Below are 22,498 nucleotides of genomic sequence, written 5' to 3'. Positions count from 1 at the left end.
ACATGATAAGATTCTGTCTGCAGCCACCACTAGGGGGGCTCCCTCTATACAGAGATACATGATAAGATCCTGTCTACAGCTACCACTAGGGGGAGCTCCCTGTACATAGAGATACATGATAAGATCCTGTCTACAGCCACCACTAGGGGGGCTCCCTGTATACAGAGATACATGATAAGATCCTGTCTACAGCCACCACTAGGGGGGCTCCCTGTATACAGAGATATATGATAAGATTCTGTCTGCAGCCATCACTAGGGGGAGCTTCCTGTATACAGAGATAAATGATGAGATTCTGTCTGCAGCCACCACTAGGGGGAGCTCCCTGTATACAGAGATACATGATAAGATTCTGTCTGCAGCCACCACTAGGGGGAGCTCCCTGTATACAGAGATACATGATAAGATTCTTTCTGCAGCCATCACTAGGGGGAGCTTCCTGTGTACAGAGATAAATGATGAGATTCTGTCTGCAGTCACCACTAGGGGGAGCTCCCTGTATACAGAGATACAGGATAAGATTCTGTCTGCAGCCACCACTAGGGGGAGCTCCCTGTATCCAGAGATACATGATAAGATTCTGTCTGCAGCCACCACAAGGGGGAGCTCCCTGTATACAGAGATACATGATAAGATCCTGTCTACAGCTACCACTAGGGGGAGCTCCCTGTATACAGAGATACATGATAAGATCCTTTCTACAGCTATCACTAGGGGGAGCTCCCTGTATACAGAGATACATGATAAGATCCTGTCTACAGCTACCACTAGGGGGAGCTCCCTGTATACAGAGATACATGATAAGATCCTTTCTACAGCTACCACTAGGGGGAGCTCTCTGTATACAGAGATACATGATAAGATCCTGTCTGCAGCCACCACTAGGGGGAGATCCCTGTATACAGAGATACATGATAAGATTCTGTATGCAGCCATCACAAGGGGGAGCTCCCTGTATACAGAGATACATGATAAGATCCTGTCTGCAGCCACCACTAGGGGGAGCTCCCTGTATACAGAGATACATGATAAGATTCTGTCTGCAGCCATCAGTAGGGGGAGCTCCCTGTATACAGAGATACATGATAAGATCCTGTCTGCAGCCACCACTAGGGGGAGCTCCCTGTATACAGAGACACATGATAAGATTCTGTCTGCAGCTACCACTAGGGGGAGCTCCCTGTATACAGAGACACATGATAAGATTCTGTCTGCAGCCACCACTAGGGGGAGATCCCTGTATACAGAGATACATGATAAGATTCTGTCTGTAGCTACCACTAGGGGGAGCTCCCTGTATACAGAGATACATGATAAGATCCTGTCTACAGCCACCACTAGGGGGAGCTCCCTGTATACAGAGATACATGATAAGATCCTGTCTGCAGTGACCAATAGGGGGAGCTCCCTGTATACAGAGATACATGATAAGATCCTGTCTGCAGTCACCACTAGGGGGGCTCCCTGTATACAGACATACATGATAAGATTCTGTCTGCAGCCACCACTAGGGGGAGCTCCCTGTATACAGAGATACATGATAAGATCCTGTCTCCAGCTACCACTAGGGGGAGCTCCCTGTATACAGAGATACATGATAAGATTCTGTCTGCAGCCACCACTAGGGGGAGCTCCCTGTATATAGAGATACATGATAAGATCCTGTCTACAGCCACCACTAGTGGGAGCTCCCTCTATACAGACACATGATAATATTCTGTCTGCAGTCACCACTAGGGGGAGCTCCCTGTATACAGAGATACATGATAAGATTCTGTCTGCAGTCACCACTAGAGGGAGCTCCCTCTATACAGACACATGATAAGATTCTGTCTGCAGCCACCACTAGAGGGAGCTCCCTGTATACAGAGATACATAATAAGATTGTGTCTGCAGTCACCAGTATGGGGAGCTCCCTCTATACAGAGATACATGATAAGATCCTGTCTACAGCCACCACTAGGGGGAGCTCCCTGTATACAGAGATACATGGTAAGATCCTGTCTGCAGTGACCAATAGGGGGAGCTCCTTGTATACAGAGATACATGATAAGATCCTGTCTGCAGTCACCACTAGGGGGGCTCCCTGTATACAGAGATACATGATAAGATTCTGTCTGCAGCCACCACTAGGGGGAGCTCCCTGTATACAGAGATACATGATAAGATCCTGTCTACAGCTACCACTAGGGGGAGCTCCCTGTATACAGAGATACATGATAAGATTCTGTCTGTAGCCATCACTAGGGGGAGCTCCCTGTATATAGAGATACATGATAAGATCCTGTCTACAGCCACCACTAGTGGGAGCTCCCTCTATACAGACACATGATAATATTCTGTCTGCAGCCACCACTAGGGGGAGATCCCTGTATACAGAGATACATGATAAGATTCTGTCTGTAGCTACCACTAGGGGGAGCTCCCTGTATACAGAGATACATGATACGATTCTGTTTGCAGCCACCACTAGGGGGAGCTCCCTCTATACAGAGATACATGATAAGATCCTGTCTACAGCTACCACTAGGGGGAGCTCCCTTTATACAGAGATACATGATAAGATACTGTCTACAGCTACCACTAGGGGGAGCTCCCTGTATACAGAGATACATGATAAGATTCTGTCTGCAGCCACCACTAGTGGGAGCTCCCTGTATATAGAGATACATGATAAGATCCTGTCTACAGCCACCACTAGTGGGAGCTCCCTCTATACAGACACATGATAATATTCTGTCTGCAGTCACCACTAGGGGGAGCTCCCTGTATACAGAGATACATGATAAGATTCTGTCTGCAGTCACCACTAGAGGGAGCTCCCTCTATACAGACACATGATAAGATTCTGTCTGCAGCCACCACTAGAGGGAGCTCCCTGTATACAGAGATACATAATAAGATTGTGTCTGCAGTCACCAGTATGGGGAGCTCCCTCTATACAGAGATACATGATAAGATCCTGTCTACAGCCACCACTAGGGGGAGCTCCCTGTATACAGAGATACATGATAAGATCCTGTCTGCAGTGACCAATAGGGGGAGCTCCCTGTATACAGAGATACATGATAAGATCCTGTCTGCAGTCACCACTAGGGGGGCTCCCTGTATACAGAGATACATGATAAGATTCTGTCTGCAGCCACCACTAGGGGGAGCTCCCTATATACAGAGATACATGATAAGATCCTGTCTACAGCTACCACTAGGGGGAGCTCCCTGTATACAGAGATACATGATAAGATTCTGTCTGTAGCCATCACTAGGGGGAGCTCCCTGTATATAGAGATACATGATAAGATCCTGTCTACAGCCACCACTAGTGGGAGCTCCCTCTATACAGACACATGATAATATTCTGTCTGCAGCCACCACTAGGGGGAGATCCCTGTATACAGAGATACATGATAAGATTCTGTCTGTAGCTACCACTAGGGGGAGCTCCCTCTATACAGAGATACATGATAAGATCCTGTCTACAGCCACCACTAGGGGGAGCTCCCTGTATACAGAGATACATGATAAGATCCTGTCTGCAGTGACCAATAGGGGGAGCTCCCTGTATACAGAGATACATGATAAGATCCTGTCTGCAGTCACCACTAGGGGGGCTCCCTGTATACAGAGATACATGATAAGATTCTGTCTGCAGCCACCACTAGGGGGAGCTCCCTGTATACAGAGATACATGATAAGATCCTGTCTACAGCTACCACTAGGGGGAGCTCCCTGTATACAGAGATAGAGATACATGATAAGATTCTGTCTGTAGCCATCACTAGGGGGAGCTCCCTGTATATAGAGATACATGATAAGATCCTGTCTACAGCCACCACTAGTGGGAGCTCCCTCTATACAGACACATGATAATATTCTGTCTGCAGTCACCACTAGGGGGAGCTCCCTGTATACAGAGATACATGATAAGATTCTGTCTGCAGTCACCACTAGAGGGAGCTCCCTCTATACAGACACATGATAAGATTCTGTCTGCAGCCACCACTAGAGGGAGCTCCCTGTATACAGAGATACATAATAAGATTGTGTCTGCAGTCACCAGTATGGGGAGCTCCCTCTATACAGATGTATTCAATTGAATTCCAGCATAGTGTGCAGATAACGCCCTCTGGTGTTGGATCATGCATACGGTAAATAACTAAGTATTTGGTTATTTGGGGCTCTGAGCCCTATAGCAGGTTTATGAGACCTGATTAACCCGTTGCCTTCTGGCCCACTTTTGCTCTTGCATATTACTTTGATCCGGGGGGCACTGTGCAATGGGGTTATTGGGTTTCTCCCTTATGTTATAGGTTTAGTGATGACTGACCAGTCACGACTTTATTGATGAACCATTATTCTCAGTGATTGAGCTGAGCGCAGCGGCGCTGTGATCGATACCTCTCCAGGGGTCGTCTGATAAGGGGGAAGGGTCCTCATCGTCTGAGCGGGGTCAGCACAAATCATTGACTTTTTAGGGCAGCTCCCTCCAATAGGGGGCAGTAGAGAGATGGTGTCATCAATAATGGCTTGTTCTGCCCACAGCTGATGGTTTGTTACAATTGTATCCAGTCTGGCCGATCCTTTATGACCTGATACATTGTAACAAACTAGCAGAGATTTGTTCCTCTGATGTGTTCCAGACCGCATACAATTGTGACAAACCCTCAGCTGTGAGCAGGACGAGCCGTGAACGGCACTAGGGTTAGGATTCGTGCAGATCTCTGCTCTTCCTGACTACTACTCCCCTCCTCCTCCTCCTCCTCCTCCTCCTCCTCCGCAGGTTGTCACGCAGGCTCTTCACCTGGGCGTTTGGCGATTCACCTACCCACAATGCAGGAAGCAGGAAGACGAGCGACGCCACACTCCGGCTGCCCGGACCTCTCCCTTTGCAGGTACGCACCCCCATTATCAGTAGCACCCCCGAGTATCGGATGATTTTCCGTATGTTCCCAATCCCCCCAGGTATCGGCAGAGCAATGTCACATCTCTGCTTGCTGTCAGTGAATGAGAACATAAATCCAAGGGCTGAAAGCCATGACATGATACTTCTCACAGCAGAGGGTTTGTTACAATGTGTCAGTGAAGCTAAAATGTAACAGAGATTTGTGCTGGTGCTGCTGTGATTTCAGTGTCCGCTCCTCGCCATTCTCACCATCTCTGTCTGCAGTCAGTGAATGGGAACATTAAGAAGAAAATCTATCCTGAACCGCAGCTGGGAGTTTGTTGCAATTGCATCCGGTCTAAATAATCCTCTGTAGAGCTGAGGGCCGGTACAATGTATCAGGGCAGGGACAATGTGTCATCCTGGAGGTGATTAGGTGACCCCTATCGTTACCATTGTAAGGGCACTATAGGGGCACGGTGCCCGCAGACACTTTCAACCCATCCCCCTCCTTTCTATTGATGCCGCAGGTTTCGACGTCTCGCAGTTATGTTGGCTGTGAGAAGATCGTGAAGAATTATTAACAGGCGAGGAAGCGACTGCGGGATCTGATCCGCAGATACGTGGGATTATTATATGGGGGCGGAGGTCCCTTCTTCTCCGCCATTGGCCCTTACACAGGGTGCTCTAGTTTCCATGTACAATATGGCCGCTGTGTTATTGCGGTACTAGATCTACATATTTACAGTGGGGAAATAAGTATTTGATCCACTGCTGATTTTGCAGGTTTTCCCACCTACAGAGAATGGAGAGGTCTGTAATTTTTATTGTAGGTCACTTCACCTGTGAGAGACAGAATCTAAAAAAAAAAACAGAAAGTCACATTGTAGGATTTTTACATAATTAATTTACATTTTATTGTATGAAATAAGTATTTCATCACCTACCAACCAGCAAGAATTCTGCCTCTCACAGACCGGTTTGTTTTTCTTTAAGAAGCCCTCCTACTCTGTACTCATTACCTGTATTAATAGACCTGTTTGAACTCGTTACCTGTATAAAAGACACCTGTCCACACAATCAATCACACTCCAACCTCTCCATCATGGCCAAGACCAAAGAGCTGTCCAAGGACACCAGGGACAAAATTGTAGACCTGCTCAAGACTGGGATGGGCTACAGGACAATAGGCAAGCAGCTTGGTGAGAAGGCAACAACTGTTGGCACAATTATTAGAAAATGGAAGAAACACAAGATGACTGTCAATCTTTCCTGTTCTGGGGCTCCATGAAAGATCTCGCCTCGTGGGGTAAGGATGATTCTGAGAGAGGTCATTAATCAGCCCAGAACTACGTGGGAGGACCTGGTCAATGACCTGAAGAGAGCTGGGACCACAGTCTCAAACATTACCGTTAGTAACACATTATGCCATCATGGATTAAAATCCTACAGGACACGCAAGGTCCCCCTGGTCACACCAGCACATGTCCAGGCCCGTTTGAAGTTCGCCAATGACCATCTGGATGATCCAGAAGAGGCATGGGAGAAGGTCATGTGGTACAAATACAACTTTTTGGTATCAACTCTACTCGCTGTGTTTGGAGGAAGAAGGATGAGTACAACCCAATGAACACCATGCCAACCGTGAAGCATGGTGGGGGAAACATCATACTTTGGTGGTGCTTTTCTGCAAAGGGGACAGGACGACTGCACCGTATTGAAGGGAGGATGGATGGGGTCATGTATCCTGAGATTTTGGTCAACCTCCTCCTTCCCTCAGTAAGAGCATTGAAAATGGGTCGTGGCTTGGTCTTCCAGCAAGACAGTGACCCGAAACACACAGCCAGGGCAACTAAGGAGTGGCTCCGTAAGAAGCATTTCATGGTCCTGGAGTGGCCTAGCCAGTCTCCAGCCCTGAACCCTATAGAAAATCTTTGCAGGGAGCTGCAACTCAAATGTTGTCCAGCAACCGCTCCAAAACCTGAAAGATCAGGAGAAGATCTGTATGGAGGAGGGGGCCAAAATCCCTGCTGCAGTGTGTACAAACCTGGTCAAGAACTGCAGAAAATGTCTGACCTCTGTAATTGTAACAAAGGTTTCTGGACCAAATATTAAGTTCTGTTTTTCTATTGTATCAAATACTTATTTCATGTAATAAAATGCAAATTAATTATGTAAAAATCAGACCAGATTAAGTCTCTCACAGGTGAAGTGACCTACGATAAAAATTACAGACCTCTCCATTCTCTGTAGGTGGGAAAACTTGCAAAATCAACAGTGTATCTAATACTTATTTTCCTGATTATACAGTGCATTGTGAAAGTATTTGGCCCCCTTGAACTTTTCTACCTTTTGCCACATTTCTGGCTTCAAACATAAAGATATAAAATTCTATTTTTGGGGGGAAGAATCAACAACAAGTGGGACACAATCATGAAGTGGAACAAAATTTATTGGATATTTTAAACTTTTTTTTAAAAACAAACAAACTGAAAAGTGGGGCGTGCAATATTTTTCGGCCCCTTTACTTTCAGTGCAGCAAACTCACTCCAGAAGTTCAGTGAGGATCTCTGAAGGATCCAATGTTCTCCTAAATGACTGGTAATGATAAGTAGAATCCACCTGGGTGTAATCAGGTCTCCGTATAAATGCACCTGCTCTGTGATAGTCTCAGGGTTCTGTTTCAAGTGCAGAGAGCATCATGAAGACCAAGGAACACACCAGGCAGGTCCGAGATACTGTTGTGGCGAAGTTTAAAGCCGGATTTGGATACAAAAAGATTTCCCAAGTTTTAAATATCTCAAGGAGCAGTGTGCAAGCGATCATATTGAAATGGAAGGAGTATCAGACCACTGCAGATCTACCAAGACCCGGCCGTCCCTCTAAACTTTCATCTCGAACAAGGAGAAGACTGATCAGAGATGCAGCCAAAAGGCCCATGATCACTCTGGATGCAGAGATCTACAGCTGAGGTGGGAGAGTCTGTCCGTAGGACAACAATCAGTCGTTCACTGCACAAATCTGGCCTTTATGGAAGAATGGCAAGAAGAAAACCATTTCTCAAAGATATCCATAAAAAGTCTAGTTTGAAGTTTGCCACAAGCCACCTGGGAGACACACCAAACATGTGGCATAAGGTGCTCTGGTCAGATGAAACCAAAATCAAACTTTTTGGCCACAATGCCAAATGATATGTTTGGCGTAAAAGCAACACAGCTCATCACCCTCAAAACACCATTCCCACTGTCAAACATGGTGGTGGCAGCATCATGGTTTGGGCCTGCTTTTCTTCAGCAGGGACAGGGAAGATGGTTAAAATTGATGGGAAGATGGACGGAGCCAAATACAGGACCATTCTAGAAAAACCTGTTGGAGTCTGCAAAAGACCTGAGACTGGGACGGAGATTTATCTTCCAACAAGACAATGATCCCAAACATAAAGCAAAATCTACAATGGAATGGTTCAAAAATAAACCTATCCAGGTGTTAGAATGGCCAAGTCAAAGTCCAGACCTGAATCCAATCGAGAATCTGTGGAAAGAGCTGAACACTGCTGTTCACAAAAGCCCTCCATCCAACCTCACTGAGCTCGAGCTGTTATACAAGGAAGAATGGGCAAGAAATTCAGCCTCTCGATGTGCAAAAATGATAGAGACATACCCCAAGCGACATGCAGCTGTAATCACAGCAAAAGGTGGCGCTACAAAGTATTAACTCAAGGGGGCCGGATAATATTTCACGTTCCACTTTTCAGTTTTTAATTTTTTTAAAAAGTTTAAAATAATCCAATAAATTTTGTTACACTTCATGATTGTGTCCCACTTGTTGTTGATTCTTCCCCAAAAAATTAGAATTTTATATCTTTATGTTTGAAGCCAGAAATGTGGCAAAAGGTAGAAAAGTTCAAGGGGGCCAAATACTTTTACAATGCACTGTATATGTGATGATACCGTCTCCTCCGTCTCTTCTCATCTCCATCATCTCTGGGGCAAGAATTATACAACGTTAATCACACACTTGGCCGACGGAACAAGGACGTATAATATTTATCCTGCAGCTAAAGGTGTGGTCGAGGCAACGCTGGCAGCTGAGATCGTTCACCATAAACCACGGAGCGGCCCGGAGTGTTAACTCATCAATATTATCCAATTTAGGAAAATAAAACCATAAACTCAGCGTAGTGTCATGTCTGACCAGGGTTTCACCCTTTCAGCTTCTTCAAAGGGCAGACAAGTGCTAAGAGGGGGACATAATATAACATCTTGTTGATGGTTTCCAGGTAGCAAAAAAAAAAACTAACCAAAAAGATAACGACTATTAACAATGTTGTAAATAGGAAAGAGTAAACAATACATTTGTTTTATTTCTGTCATCATGACAACAAGTAAACAACAAGTAAAAAATTTAATTTTAAAAATCTAAATACATGAAGCAGCCGCCATGTTGTATTAATGGTATATTTGTCTCTTTTGATTGGTGGGAAGGTGACGGGATAACAGAGAAGCGGCATCACCACCTTAACACCACACAATGACCAGCAATAATATCGGACAGCAGCTGGAAAACCAGTGGAACGATGTGCTGGGACGTCTCGCCAACAAGCAGATGTTCCAGTCAGACTGGGATATCGCCTCTTTTGCCATTTTCTTTACTTTTATAGGTGAGAATTTTTTCTTGTCTATTTTGTATCAACAAGAATGTGAGCGGCACAGGGACGGAGAGTGAGCAAGATGGAGGAAACACTGAGCGCCTCAGGGGATAACATAGGGACTGAGCAAGTGAGGGTGGTGATGAAGGAAACACTGAGCGCCTCAGGGGATAACATAGGAAATGAGGGTGAGGAAGTGAGGGTGGTGATGGAGGAAACACTGAGCACCTCAGGGGATAACATAGGAACTGAGCAAGTGAGGGTGGTGATGAAGGAAACACTGAGCGCCTCAGGGGATAACATAGCAAATGAGTGTGAGCAAGTGAGGGTGGTGATGAAGGAAACACTGAGAAAATCAGGGGATAACATAGCAAATGAGTGTGAGTAAGTGAGGGTGGTGATGGAGGAAACACTGAGCGCCTCAGGGGATAACACAGGAACTGAGCAAGTGAGGGTAGTGATGGAGGAAACACTGAGCACCTCAGGGAATAACATGGCAAATGAGTGTGAATAAGTGAGGGTGGTGATGAAGGAAACACTGAGCGCCTCAGGGAATAACATAGGAAATGAGGGTGAGGAAGTGAGGGTGGTGATGAAGGAAACACTGAGCGCCTCAGGGGATAACATAGCAAATGAGTGTGAATAAGTGAGGGTGATGATGGAGGAAACCCTGAGCGCCTCAGGGAATAACATAGCAAATGAGTGTGAGCAAGTGAGGGTGGTGATGAAGGAAACACTGAGCGCCTCAGGGAATAACATAGCAAATGAGTGTGAGCAAGTGAGGGTGGTGATGAAGGAAACACTGAGCGCCTCAGAGGATAACATAGGAACTGAGCAAGTGAGGGTGGTGATGAACTGAGCAAGTGAGGGTGGTGATGAACTGAGCAAGTGAGGGTGGTGATGAACTGAGCAAGTGAGGGTGGTGATGAACTGAGCAAGTGAGGGTGGTGATGAACTGAGCAAGTGAGGGTGGTGATGAACTGAGCAAGTGAGGGTGGTGATGAACTGAGCAAGTGAGGGTGGTGATGAACTGAGCAAGTGAGGGTGGTGATGAACTGAGCAAGTGAGGGTGGTGATGAACTGAGCAAGTGAGGGTGGTGATGAACTGAGCAAGTGAGAGTGGTGATGAACTGAGCAAGTGAGAGTGGTGATGAACTGAGCAAGTGAGGGTGGTGATGAACTGAGAAAGTGAGAGTGGTGATGAAGGAAACACTGAGCGCCTCAGGGGATAACACAGGAACTGAGCAAGTGAGGGTGGTGATGGAGGAAACACTGAGCGCCTCAGGGGATAACATAGGAACTGAGTACGTGAGGGTGGTGAAGAAGGAAACACTGAGAAAAACAGGGGATAACATAGCAAATGAGTGTGAGCAAGTGAGAGTGGTGATGGAGGAAACACTGAGCGCCTCAGGGGAGAACATAGCAAATGAGTGTGAACAAGTGAGGGTGGTGATGAAGGAAACACTGAGAGCCTCAGGGGATAACATAGGGACTGAGTGTGAGCAAGCGAGGGTGGTGATGAAGGAAACACTGAACGCCTCAGGGGATAACATAGGGATTGAGTGTGAGCAAGTGAGGGTGGTAATGGAGGAAACACTGAACACCTCAGGGGATAACATAGGGACTGAGTGTGAGCAAGTGAGGTTGGTAATGGAGGAAACACTGAGCACCTCAGGGGATAATATAGCAAATGAGTGTGAGCAAGTGAGGGTGGTGATGGAGGAAACACTGAGCGCCTCAGGGGATAACATAGCAAATGAGTGTGAACAAGTGAGGGTGGTGATGGAGGAAACACTGAGCGCATCAGGGGATAATATAGGGACTGAGTGTGAGCAAGTGAGGGTGGTGATGGAGGAAACACTGAGCACCTCAGGGATAACAGAGATGTCTGAGTGTGAGCAAGTGAGAGTGGTGATGGAGGAAACACTGAGCACCTCAGGGGATAACATAGCAAATGAGTGTGAACAATTGAGGGTGGTAATGGAGGAAACACTGAGCACCTCAGGGGATAACATAGGAAATCAGTGTGAGCAAGTGAGGGTGGTAATGGAGGAAACACTGAGCACCTCAGGGGATAACATAGCAAGTGAGGGTGGTAATGGAGGAAACACTGAGCACCTTAGGGATAACAGAGATGTCTGAGTGTGAGCAAGTGAGGGTGGTGATGGAGGAAACACTGAGCGCCTCAGGGAATAACACAGCAAATGAGTGTGAGCAAGTGAGGGTGGTGATGAAGGAAACACTGAGCGCCTCAGAGGATAACATGATAACATAGGAACTGAGTACGTGAGGGTGGTGATGAACTGCGCAAGTGAGGGTGGTGATGAACTGCTCAAGTGAGGGTGGTGATGAACTGAGCAAGTGAGGGTGGTGATGAACTGAGCAAGTGAGGGTGGTGATGAACTGAGCAAGTGAGGGTGGTGATGAACTGAGCAAGTGAGGGTGGTGATGAACTGAGCAAGTGAGGGTGGTGATGAACTGAGCAAGTGAGGGTGGTGATGAACTGAGCTAGTGAGGGTGGTGATGAACTGAGCAAGTGAGGGTGGTGATGAACTGAGCAAGTGAGGGTGGTGATGAACTGAGCAAGTGAGGGTGGTGATGAACTGAGCAAGTGAGGGTGGTGATGAACTGAGCAAGTGAGAGTGGTGATGAACTGAGAAAGTGAGGGTGGTGATGAAGGAAACACTGAGCGCCTCAAGGGATAACATAGGAACTGAGCAAGTGAGGGTGGTGATGAAGGAAACACTGAGCGCCTCAGGGGATAACACAGGAACTGAGCAAGTGAGGGTGGTGATGGAGGAAACACTGAGCGCATCAGGGGGTAACATAGGAACTGAGTACGTGAGGGTGGTGATGAAGGAAACACTGAGAAAATCAGGGGATAACATAGCAAATGAGTGTGAGCAAGTGAGAGTGGTGATGGAGGAAACACTGAGCACCTCAGGGGATAACATAGGAAATCAGTGTGAGCAAGTGAGGGTGGTAATGGAGGAAACACTGAGCACCTCAGGGGATAACATAGCAAGTGAGGGTGGTAATGGAGGAAACACTGAGCACCTCAGGGATAACAGAGATGTCTGAGTGTGAGCAAGTGAGGGTGGTGATGGAGGAAACACTGAGCGCCTCAGGGAATAACACAGCAAATGAGTGTGAGCAAGTGAGGGTGGTGATGAAGGAAACACTGAGCGCCTCAGAGGATAACATGATAACATAGGAACTGAGTACGTGAGGGTGGTGATGAACTGCGCAAGTGAGGGTGGTGATGAACTGCGCAAGTGAGGGTGGTGATGAACTGAGCAAGTGAGGGTGGTGATGAACTGAGCAAGTGAGGGTGGTGATGAACTGAGCAAGTGAGGGTGGTGATGAACTGAGCAAGTGAGGGTGGTGATGAACTGAGCAAGTGAGGGTGGTGATGAACTGAGCAAGTGAGGGTGGTGATGAACTGAGCAAGTGAGGGTGGTGATGAACTGAGCAAGTGAGGGTGGTGATGAACTGAGCAAGTGAGGGTGGTGATGAACTGAGCTAGTGAGGGTGGTGATGAACTGAGCAAGTGAGGGTGGTGATGAACTGAGCAAGTGAGGGTGGTGATGAACTGAGCAAGTGAGGGTGGTGATGAACTGAGCAAGTGAGGGTGGTGATGAACTGAGCAAGTGAGGGTGGTGATGAACTGAGCAAGTGAGAGTGGTGATGAACTGAGAAAGTGAGGGTGGTGATGAAGGAAACACTGAGCGCCTCAAGGGATAACATAGGAACTGAGCAAGTGAGGGTGGTGATGAAGGAAACACTGAGCGCCTCAGGGGATAACACAGGAACTGAGCAAGTGAGGGTGGTGATGGAGGAAACACTGAGCGCATCAGGGGATAACATAGGAACTGAGTACGTGAGGGTGGTGATGAAGGAAACACTGAGAAAATCAGGGGATAACATAGCAAATGAGTGTGAGCAAGTGAGAGTGGTGATGGAGGAAACACTGAGCACCTCAGGGGATAACATAGGAAATCAGTGTGAGCAAGTGAGGGTGGTAATGGAGGAAACACTGAGCACCTCAGGGGATAACATAGCAAGTGAGGGTGGTAATGGAGGAAACACTGAGCACCTCAGGGATAACAGAGATGTCTGAGTGTGAGCAAGTGAGGGTGGTGATGGAGGAAACACTGAGCGCCTCAGGGAATAACACAGCAAATGAGTGTGAGCAAGTGAGGGTGGTGATGAAGGAAACACTGAGCGCCTCAGAGGATAACATGATAACATAGGAACTGAGTACGTGAGGGTGGTGATGAACTGCGCAAGTGAGGGTGGTGATGAACTGCGCAAGTGAGGGTGGTGATGAACTGAGCAAGTGAGGGTGGTGATGAACTGAGCAAGTGAGGGTGGTGATGAACTGAGCAAGTGAGGGTGGTGATGAACTGAGCAAGTGAGGGTGGTGATGAACTGAGCAAGTGAGGGTGGTGATGAACTGAGCTAGTGAGGGTGGTGATGAACTGAGCAAGTGAGGGTGGTGATGAACTGAGCAAGTGAGGGTGGTGATGAACTGAGCAAGTGAGGGTGGTGATGAACTGAGCAAGTGAGGGTGGTGATGAACTGAGCAAGTGAGGGTGGTGATGAACTGAGCAAGTGAGGGTGGTGATGAACTGAGCAAGTGAGGGTGGTGATGAACTGAGCAAGTGAGGGTGGTGATGAACTGAGCAAGTGAGAGTGGTGATGAACTGAGAAAGTGAGGGTGGTGATGAAGGAAACACTGAGCGCCTCAAGGGATAACATAGGAACTGAGCAAGTGAGGGTGGTGATGAAGGAAACACTGAGCGCCTCAAGGGATAACACAGGAACTGAGCAAGTGAGGGTGGTGATGGAGGAAACACTGAGCGCATCAGGGGATAACATAGGAACTGAGTACGTGAGGGTGGTGATGAAGGAAACACTGAGAAAATCAGGGGATAACATAGCAAATGAGTGTGAGCAAGTGAGAGTGGTGATGGAGGAAACACTGAGAGCCTCAGAGGAGAACATAGCAAATGAGTGTGAACAAGTGAGGGTGGTAATGGAGGAAACACTGAGCACCTCAGGGGATAACATAGCAAATGACTGTGAGCAAGTGAGGTTGGTAATGGAAAAAACACTGAGCGCATCAGGGGATAACATAGGGACTGAGTGTGAGCAAGTGAGGGTGGTAATGGAGGAAACACTGAGCACCTCAGGGGATAACATAGCAAATGAGTGTGAGCAAGTGAGGTTGGTAATGTGGTAATGGAGGAAACACTGAGCGCCTCAGGGAATAACATAGCAAAGGAGTGTGAACAAGTGAGGGTGGTAATGGAGGAAACACTGAGCACCTCAGGGATAACAGAGACGGCTGAGTGTGAGCAAGTGAGGGTGGTGATGGAGGAAACACTGAGCACCTCAGGGATAACAGAGATGTCTGAGTGTGAGCAAGTGAGAGTGGTGATGGAGAAAACACTGAGCACCTCAGGAATAACAGAGATGTCTGAATGTGAGCAAGTGAGGGTGGTGATGGAGGAAACACTGAGCACCTCAGGGGATAACATAGCAAATGAGTGTGAACAAGTGAGGGTGGTAATGGAGGAAACACTGAGCACCTCAGGGGATAACGTAGGAAATGAGTGTGAGCAAGTGAGGGTGGTAATGGAGGAAACACTGAGCACCTCAGGGGATAACATAGCAAGTGAGGGTGGTAATGGAGGAAACACTGAGCACCTCAGGGATAACAGAGATGTCTGAGTGTGAGCAAGTGAGAGTGGTGATGGAGGAAACACTGAGCACCTCAGGGATAACAGAGATGTCTGAGTGTGAGCAAGTGAGAGTGGTGATGGAGGAAACACTGAGCACCTCAGGGATAACAGAGATGTCTGAGTGTGAGCAAGTGAGAGTGGTGATGGAGAAAACACTGAGCACCTCAGGAATAACAGAGATGTCTGAATGTGAGCAAGTGAGGGTGGTGATGGAGGAAACACTGAGCGCCTCAGGGAATAACATAGCAAATGAGTGTGAGAAAGTGAGGGTGGTGATGGAGGAAACACTGAGCGCCTCAGGGAATAACATAGCAAATGAGTGTGAGAAAGTGAGGGTGGTGATGGAGGAAACACTGAGCGCCTCAGGGAATAACATAGCAAATGAGTGTGAGCAAGTGAGGGTGGTGATGAAGGAAACACTGAGCGCCTCAGAGGATAACATAGGAACTGAGCAAGTGAGGGTGGTGATGAACTGAGCAAGTGAGGGTGGTGATGAACTGAGCAAGTGAGGGTGGTGATGAACTGAGCAAGTGAGGGTGGTGATGAACTGAGAAAGTGAGGGTGGTGATGAACTGAGAAAGTGAGGGTGGTGATGAAGGAAACACTGAGCGCCTCAAGGGATAACATAGGAACTGAGCAAGTGAGGGTGGTGATGAAGGAAACACTGAGCGCCTCAGGGGATAACACAGGAACTGAGCAAGTGAGGGTGGTGATGGAGGAAACACTGAGCGCCTCAGGGGATAACATAGGAACTGAGTACGTGAGGGTGGTGATGAAGGAAACACTGAGAAAATCAGGGGATAACATAGCAAATGAGTGTGAGCAAGTGAGAGTGGTGATGGAGGAAACACTGAGCGCCTCAGGGGAGAACATAGCAAATGAGTGTGAACAAGTGAGGGTGGTAATCGAGGAAACACTGAGCACCTCAGGGGATAACATAGCAAATGAGTGTGAGCAAGTGAGGGTGGTAATGGAGGAAACACTGAGCACCTCAGGGGATAACATAGCAAATGACTGTGAGCAATTGAGGTTGGTAATGGAAAAAACACTGAGCGCCTCAGGGGAGAACATAGGGACTGAGTGTGAGCAAGCGAGGGTGGCGATGAAGGAAACACTGAGAGCCTCGGGATAACATAGGGACTGAGTGTGAGCAAGTGAGGGTGGTGATGAAGGAAACACTGAACGCCTCAGGGGATAACATAGGGATTGAGTGTGAGCAAGTGAGAATGGTGATGGAGGAAACACTGAGCGCCTCAGGGGATAACACAGGAACTGAGCAAGTGAGGGTGGTAATGGAGGAAACACTGAGCACCTCAGAGGATAACATAGGAAATGAGTGTGAGCAAGTGAGGGTGGTAATGGAGGAAACACTGAGCACCTCAGGGGATAACATAGCAAGTGAGGGTGGTAATGGAGGAAACACTGAGCACCTCAGGAGATAACATAGCAAGTGAGGGTGGTAATGGAGGAAACACTGAGCGCCTCAGGGATAACAGGGATGTCTGAGTGTGAGCAAGTGAGGGTGGTGATGGAGGAAACGCTGAACACCTCAGGGAATAACATAGCAAATGAGTGTGAGCAAGTGAGGGTGGTGATGGAGGAAACACTGAGCACTTTAGTAGGTATTTGAGCTATTCACAGTGCGTAAGTGAGCTCCTAAAAGAGTGTGTAATAGGTAAGTGAAATTTTGAGAGACTTGATGGTTACCCAGGGAGCTACTGAGTGACTTATCGAGTACCTGAGCCTGTGCCTATGTTTGCTGATCGGCGGTGGTTTATCAGCCTCTCTACACAGGCAGACTGCACTTTTGATCTGCAATACATTGCTCAGTGCGTACAGGCTGCCATTGTTGTCAGCAGCACATATTGGTTAAACAGAACGATGTGCTGCCGAGATCAATGATATTTTGTGCAAATAAAAAGATCGTTTCACCTGAAGAACAATTGCTTTGCTCAGTCGTCAGGTGAGCGGCAACCTGTTTGCGCTGCCTGATTATTGGGAAAAGAGCGATCCTAGGAACGGAAGAAAGTCCAGCGATAGAAGTATGCGCACGCTGGATACAATCAGCCGTCACGTTATTATGTATTATGGAGCCATCTGTCATCCGTCCTTCTGTCCCCAGGGCTCATCCTCCTCCTCATCCTCTTGGTCCTCGTTAGATGCTTTTGCTGCTGTTGTTGTGACTGCGATTCCCAAGTTGACAAGGTAACACGAGTCTGCGCCTGTCGCCTGCTCCCCACTGACCGATCTGTCAGCTCCGCTAAGACACAAACTGCAAGCAATGAATTCCTGGCGCACACCGAGACACAGGACATGCCAGCCTCGCCGGCGGAGGAGACACCTCGCCCCTAGGGTGCCATATTGGATTAGGTCTCGACACTCCAGGATTTTAGGGGAAATTACACATTATGTTGTATGAGATGTCATCAGTGCAATATAGTGCGCAAATAATACCGCCACATAGTGCTCAAATACCACACACTGATTATTTGTGTAACCGCCATACCTTACCCAAATATCAGTAGTATAGAGCAGCCAAATAATACAAGCATAACATGCCTAAAATAGCACAATAGGGCACCTGATTAGTACCACTATACAGCACCAAAATAACCGTAGAATAGAGTCCTTAATAAAACCGCCATACACCACCAACTAGATGTAGACACAATCCCAAAGTAATACCACTATACAGTGCAAGATGTCCCATAAATATTACTATCATACAGTACCAAATAAAGTAGTAAATAACAGAAGAATAGAGCGCTTACATAATACCGCCATACAGTGCCAAATAAAGTAGTAAATAACAGAAGAAAGGAGCACTTACATAATACCGCCATACAGTACCAAATAAAGTTGTAAATATCAGAACAGAGCCCTTAAATGCCGCCATACAGTACCAAATAAAGTAGTAAATAACAGAAGAATAGAGCGCTTACATAATACCGCCATACAGTGCCAAATAAAGTAGTAAACAGAATAGAGCCCTTACATAATACCGCCATACAGTACCAAATAAAGTAGTAAACAGAATAGAGCCCTTACGTAATACCGCCATACAATACCAAATAAAGTAGTAAACAGAAGAATAGAGCCCTTACATAATACCGCCATACAGTACCAAATAAAGTAGTAAATAACAGAAGAATAGCGCACTTACATAATACCGCCATACTGTACCAAATGATGGTAAAAGAAAGCACCAGGTATCACTATAGAGTGTAAAGTAACAGTAGAGTAGAGCAGCCATTTAATACTACCACACATTACTAAATAATAGTATCATATAGCACTTATGTTATACCACTATACAGTGCCAAAAACTGATAGAATACCACCATATAGAGTAAAGTAAATGAAGTATAGTGCACCTAAGAACACCATACAGTACAAAAAAATCTCAAATAGAGTACTGCGGAAATAACCATAGAACAGAGCCCTCATGTAATACAGCCATAGAGTGCCATATAAAGTGTAGGACAGAGTACCAACGTGCAACCGCCATACAGTGCCACATACTGAGAGCATAGAAGAAATGGTGGAAAAGGAGGTCCTTGAAAAGCCAAACTGTGTCACACACTATCCCCAAAATACTGCAAAACAATAACCTAAATAATGCCACCATCTGGTGCCAAAATAAGAGTACAACGCAGTTTCCAATTACTACCGCCATAATGTACACTCTCCAGATCGCTCCACATCAGAGTGCTGAAATCACAATGCTATAAAATACCGTACTTAAAAGGAATACCACCATATAGCTCCTATACTCAAAGTATCCAGGACTGTTGAAGCTGATGGTTGTGCCCGGATGCCAAGGACCTCCACGTTGTGACCGCCACGCTGTGACCTCCACGCTGTGACCTCCCCTCGATATGGAAGTCTTTACTCCATATTTCCACTCTATCATAGTCAGATGTACTAACTCCAAAATATTGAGTAAATTCTAGGACTAATGAAATATTAAAATCCCCAGTGACACATGGACCATATACCATAAATCTAGAAAGAGTGCCGCCATATCACGCCACCCTCCCAGTAATGCTGCAATTTCTGTTCTCCAAGTCATTCAGCCATAGAAAAAAATAATTTGATTCTGGCTGCAGAGACTGGAGGAAATATTGATATCAGTGAGAGGATAATGACCGAAAATCTCATCATCCCGGACAAACCCCCAATAAACATATGAAAGCACATGAGTATGGGGGAGGGGAGCAAGAGGAAATGCCGACAGGTAGTAACAGGTATAACAGATAAGGAGGAAGCTCTCCAGTGCCGCCACATCCCAGTACATACAGCACAATCCTAACAAAGCCTGACTTATCTCAGAGCGGAAACAGGACAAGAAATTGCCTGCGATATCAGTACCGTAATAATATGTACCGTAATAATGTGTAATCAACTGACAGATAACAGCTCATAATAACTCACTAATGATAACGAGAGGACAAGAGGAGACAAAAGAGAGTCCAGTACATGGACACAATGAGAAGATAGTATTATATTCTTGTACATAGGGGCAGTATTATAGTAGTTATATTCTTGTATATAGGGGGCAGTATTATAGTAGTTATATTCTTGTACATAGGGGCAGTATTATAGTAGTTATATTCTTGTACATAGGAGCAGTATTAGAGTAGTTATATTCTTGTACATAGGAGCAGTATTATAGTAGTTATATTCTTGTACATAGGAGCAGTATTATAGTAGTTATATTCTTGTACATAGGGGCAGTATTATAGTAGTTATATTCTTGTACATAGGGGCAGTATTATAGTAGTCATATTCTTGTACATAGGGAGCAGTATTATAGTAGTTATATTCTTGTACATAGGGGCAGTATTATAGTAGTTATATTCTTGTACATAGGGGCAGTATTATAGTAGTCATATTCTTGTACATAGGGAGCAGTATTATAGTAGTTATATTCTTGTACATAGGGGCAGTATTATAGTAGTTATATTCTTGTACATAGGGGCAGTATTATAGTAGTTATATTCTTGTACATAGGGGCAGTATTATAGTAGTTATATTCTTGTACATAGGAGCAGTATTATAGTAGTTATATTCTTGTACATAGGGGGCAGTATTATAGTAGTTATATTCTTGTACATAGGGGGCAGTATTATAGTAGTTATATTCTTGTACATAGGAGCAGTACTATAGTAGTTATATTCTTGTACATAGGAGCAGTATTATAGTAGTTATATTCTTGTACATAGGAGCAGTATTATAGTAGTTATATTCTTGTACATAGGAGCAGTATTATAGTAGTTATATTCTTGTACATAGGGGCAGTATTATAGTAGTTATATTCTTGTACATAGGGGCAGTATTATAGTAGTTATATTCTTGTACATAGGAGCAGTATTATAGTAGTTATATTCTTGTACAAAGGGGCAGTATTATAGTAGTCATATTCTTGTACATAGGAAGCAGTATTATAGTAGTTATATTCTTGTACATAGGGTCAGTATTATAGTAGTTATATTCTTGTACATAGAGAGCAGTATTATAGTAGTTATATTCTTGTACAAAGGGGCAGTATTATAGTAGTCATATTCTTGTACATAGGGAGCAGTATTATAGTAGTTATATTCTTGTACATAGGGGCAGTATTATAGTAGTTATATTCTTGTACATAGAGAGCAGTATTATAGTAGTTATATTCTTGTACATAGGAGGCAGTATTATAGTAGTTATATTCTTGTACATAGGGGGCAGTATTATAGTAGATATATTCTTGTACATAGGGGGCAGTATTATAGTAGTTATATTCTTGTACATAGAGAGCAGTATTATAGTAGATATATTCTTGTACATAGGAGGCAGTATTATAGTAGTTATATTCTTGTACATAGGGGGCAGTATTATAGTAGATATATTCTTGTACATAGGGGGAAGTATTATAGTAGTTATATTCTTGTACATAGGAGCAGTATTATAGTAGATATATTCTTGTACATAGGGGGCAGTATTATAGTAGTTATATTCTTGTACATAGGGGGAAGTATTATAGTAGTTATATTCTTGTACATAGGAGCAGTATTATAGTAGTTATATTCTTGTACATAGAGAGCAGTATTATAGTAGTTATATTCTTGTACATAGGGGCAGTATTATAGTAGTCATATTCTTGTACATAGGGGCAGTATTATAGTAGTTATATTCTTGTACATAGGGGCAGTATTATAGTAGTCATATTCTTGTACATAGGGAGCAGTAATGTAATGTAGTCATTTTTCATTTTTTTACAGAGAAAATATAAACAGAAAGTTGGGGTTGACAATCTCGCTCTGGAGCCATAATCTCACCCATCCCTGGGTTGACAGAAAGCTAATGGAGCCAATGAAACAGAACCGCTGAGGTTTTCTCATGCGCAGTGATGATTATTATCACATGTAGGACGTAATATCATTGATTGTATAAATAGAACAGATATTGATTATTACAATTTATGCTGCCATAACCTTATTCACCACTAGAGGGCGCAATCACATCTTTCATTGATGGAGACAATTTGATTTCTTATAGATGTCCTCAGATTTTGTGTCTTGTAAATGTTGTATCTTTTTCACCGCACTCTTCGTGGTTTACTCCACTCACACCCAGAGCTGCATTCAGGATTTCCTGCGAGAGAACGATGCATGATCGGGGCTCACATGTTAGTGTGCGGTTACATCAGGGGTGAAGCAGAACCGCTGGCTGTGCTTAGAGGATTGTAGATGCAGCTTTGGGTGTGAAGGGAGCTTTAAAGTCAAAATCGATGGAAAAAAAAAAACATATATATAAAAGCAAATAAGTTATTCTACTGAAAAATAAAAGTTTTAGAAAACTTTCAAAACTTTTTTTCAATTTGTATGAAAGGACTAAGAAGTACAGAGAGAAGCGGGGTCCCATGATGCCTTGCAGGATAGAAGGGCACCGAGGCTTTTTCCTTCCGTTACCCCCTACTGTCAGTGCAGGTGTGGCGCCCTGCTGTGCATTGGTGCCACAGAACCCAGTAGGGTGCATGGATGGACTTCTCCACAAGAGGCCCTCACACATTCACACACCTCCACCCTACCACCTCAGACCAGCAGAGGGAGCCCGTTAGAGATATATAAAGGGAGGGTGGAGCCAGGCAGCTCAGTTGAGTTTCAGTTTAGTGTTCAGAGAGAGAGGAACACAGCTCAGAGTTGAGCAGAGAGCGTGCTGACACTCAGAGAGCAGTGAAGA

General features: G+C 45.3%; 1 protein-coding gene across 1 annotated transcript; it reads left to right on the top strand.

Annotated features, from left to right (window-relative positions):
* The first annotated feature begins 4,735 nt into the window (after positions 1 to 4,735).
* SMIM22 (small integral membrane protein 22) lies at positions 4,736 to 22,124 on the top strand. Its single transcript, XM_073648563.1, has 4 exons — positions 4,736 to 4,892; positions 9,367 to 9,542; positions 17,400 to 17,482; positions 21,538 to 22,124. The coding sequence occupies exons 2-4, from the start codon at positions 9,413 to 9,415 to the stop codon at positions 21,586 to 21,588; spliced, it is 264 nt and encodes an 87-aa protein (XP_073504664.1). The 5' UTR covers positions 4,736 to 4,892; positions 9,367 to 9,412; the 3' UTR covers positions 21,589 to 22,124.
* Positions 22,125 to 22,498: the final 374 nt, after the last annotated feature.

The sequence above is a fragment of the Phyllobates terribilis genome, unplaced genomic scaffold (genome assembly GCF_046119375.1).
Source record: "Phyllobates terribilis strain yellow unplaced genomic scaffold, ASM4611937v1 Scaffold_9__5_contigs__length_417890890, whole genome shotgun sequence".
Taxonomy (NCBI): Eukaryota; Metazoa; Chordata; class Amphibia; order Anura; family Dendrobatidae; genus Phyllobates; species Phyllobates terribilis.
This window is presented reverse-complemented; position numbering and strand designations above follow the sequence as displayed.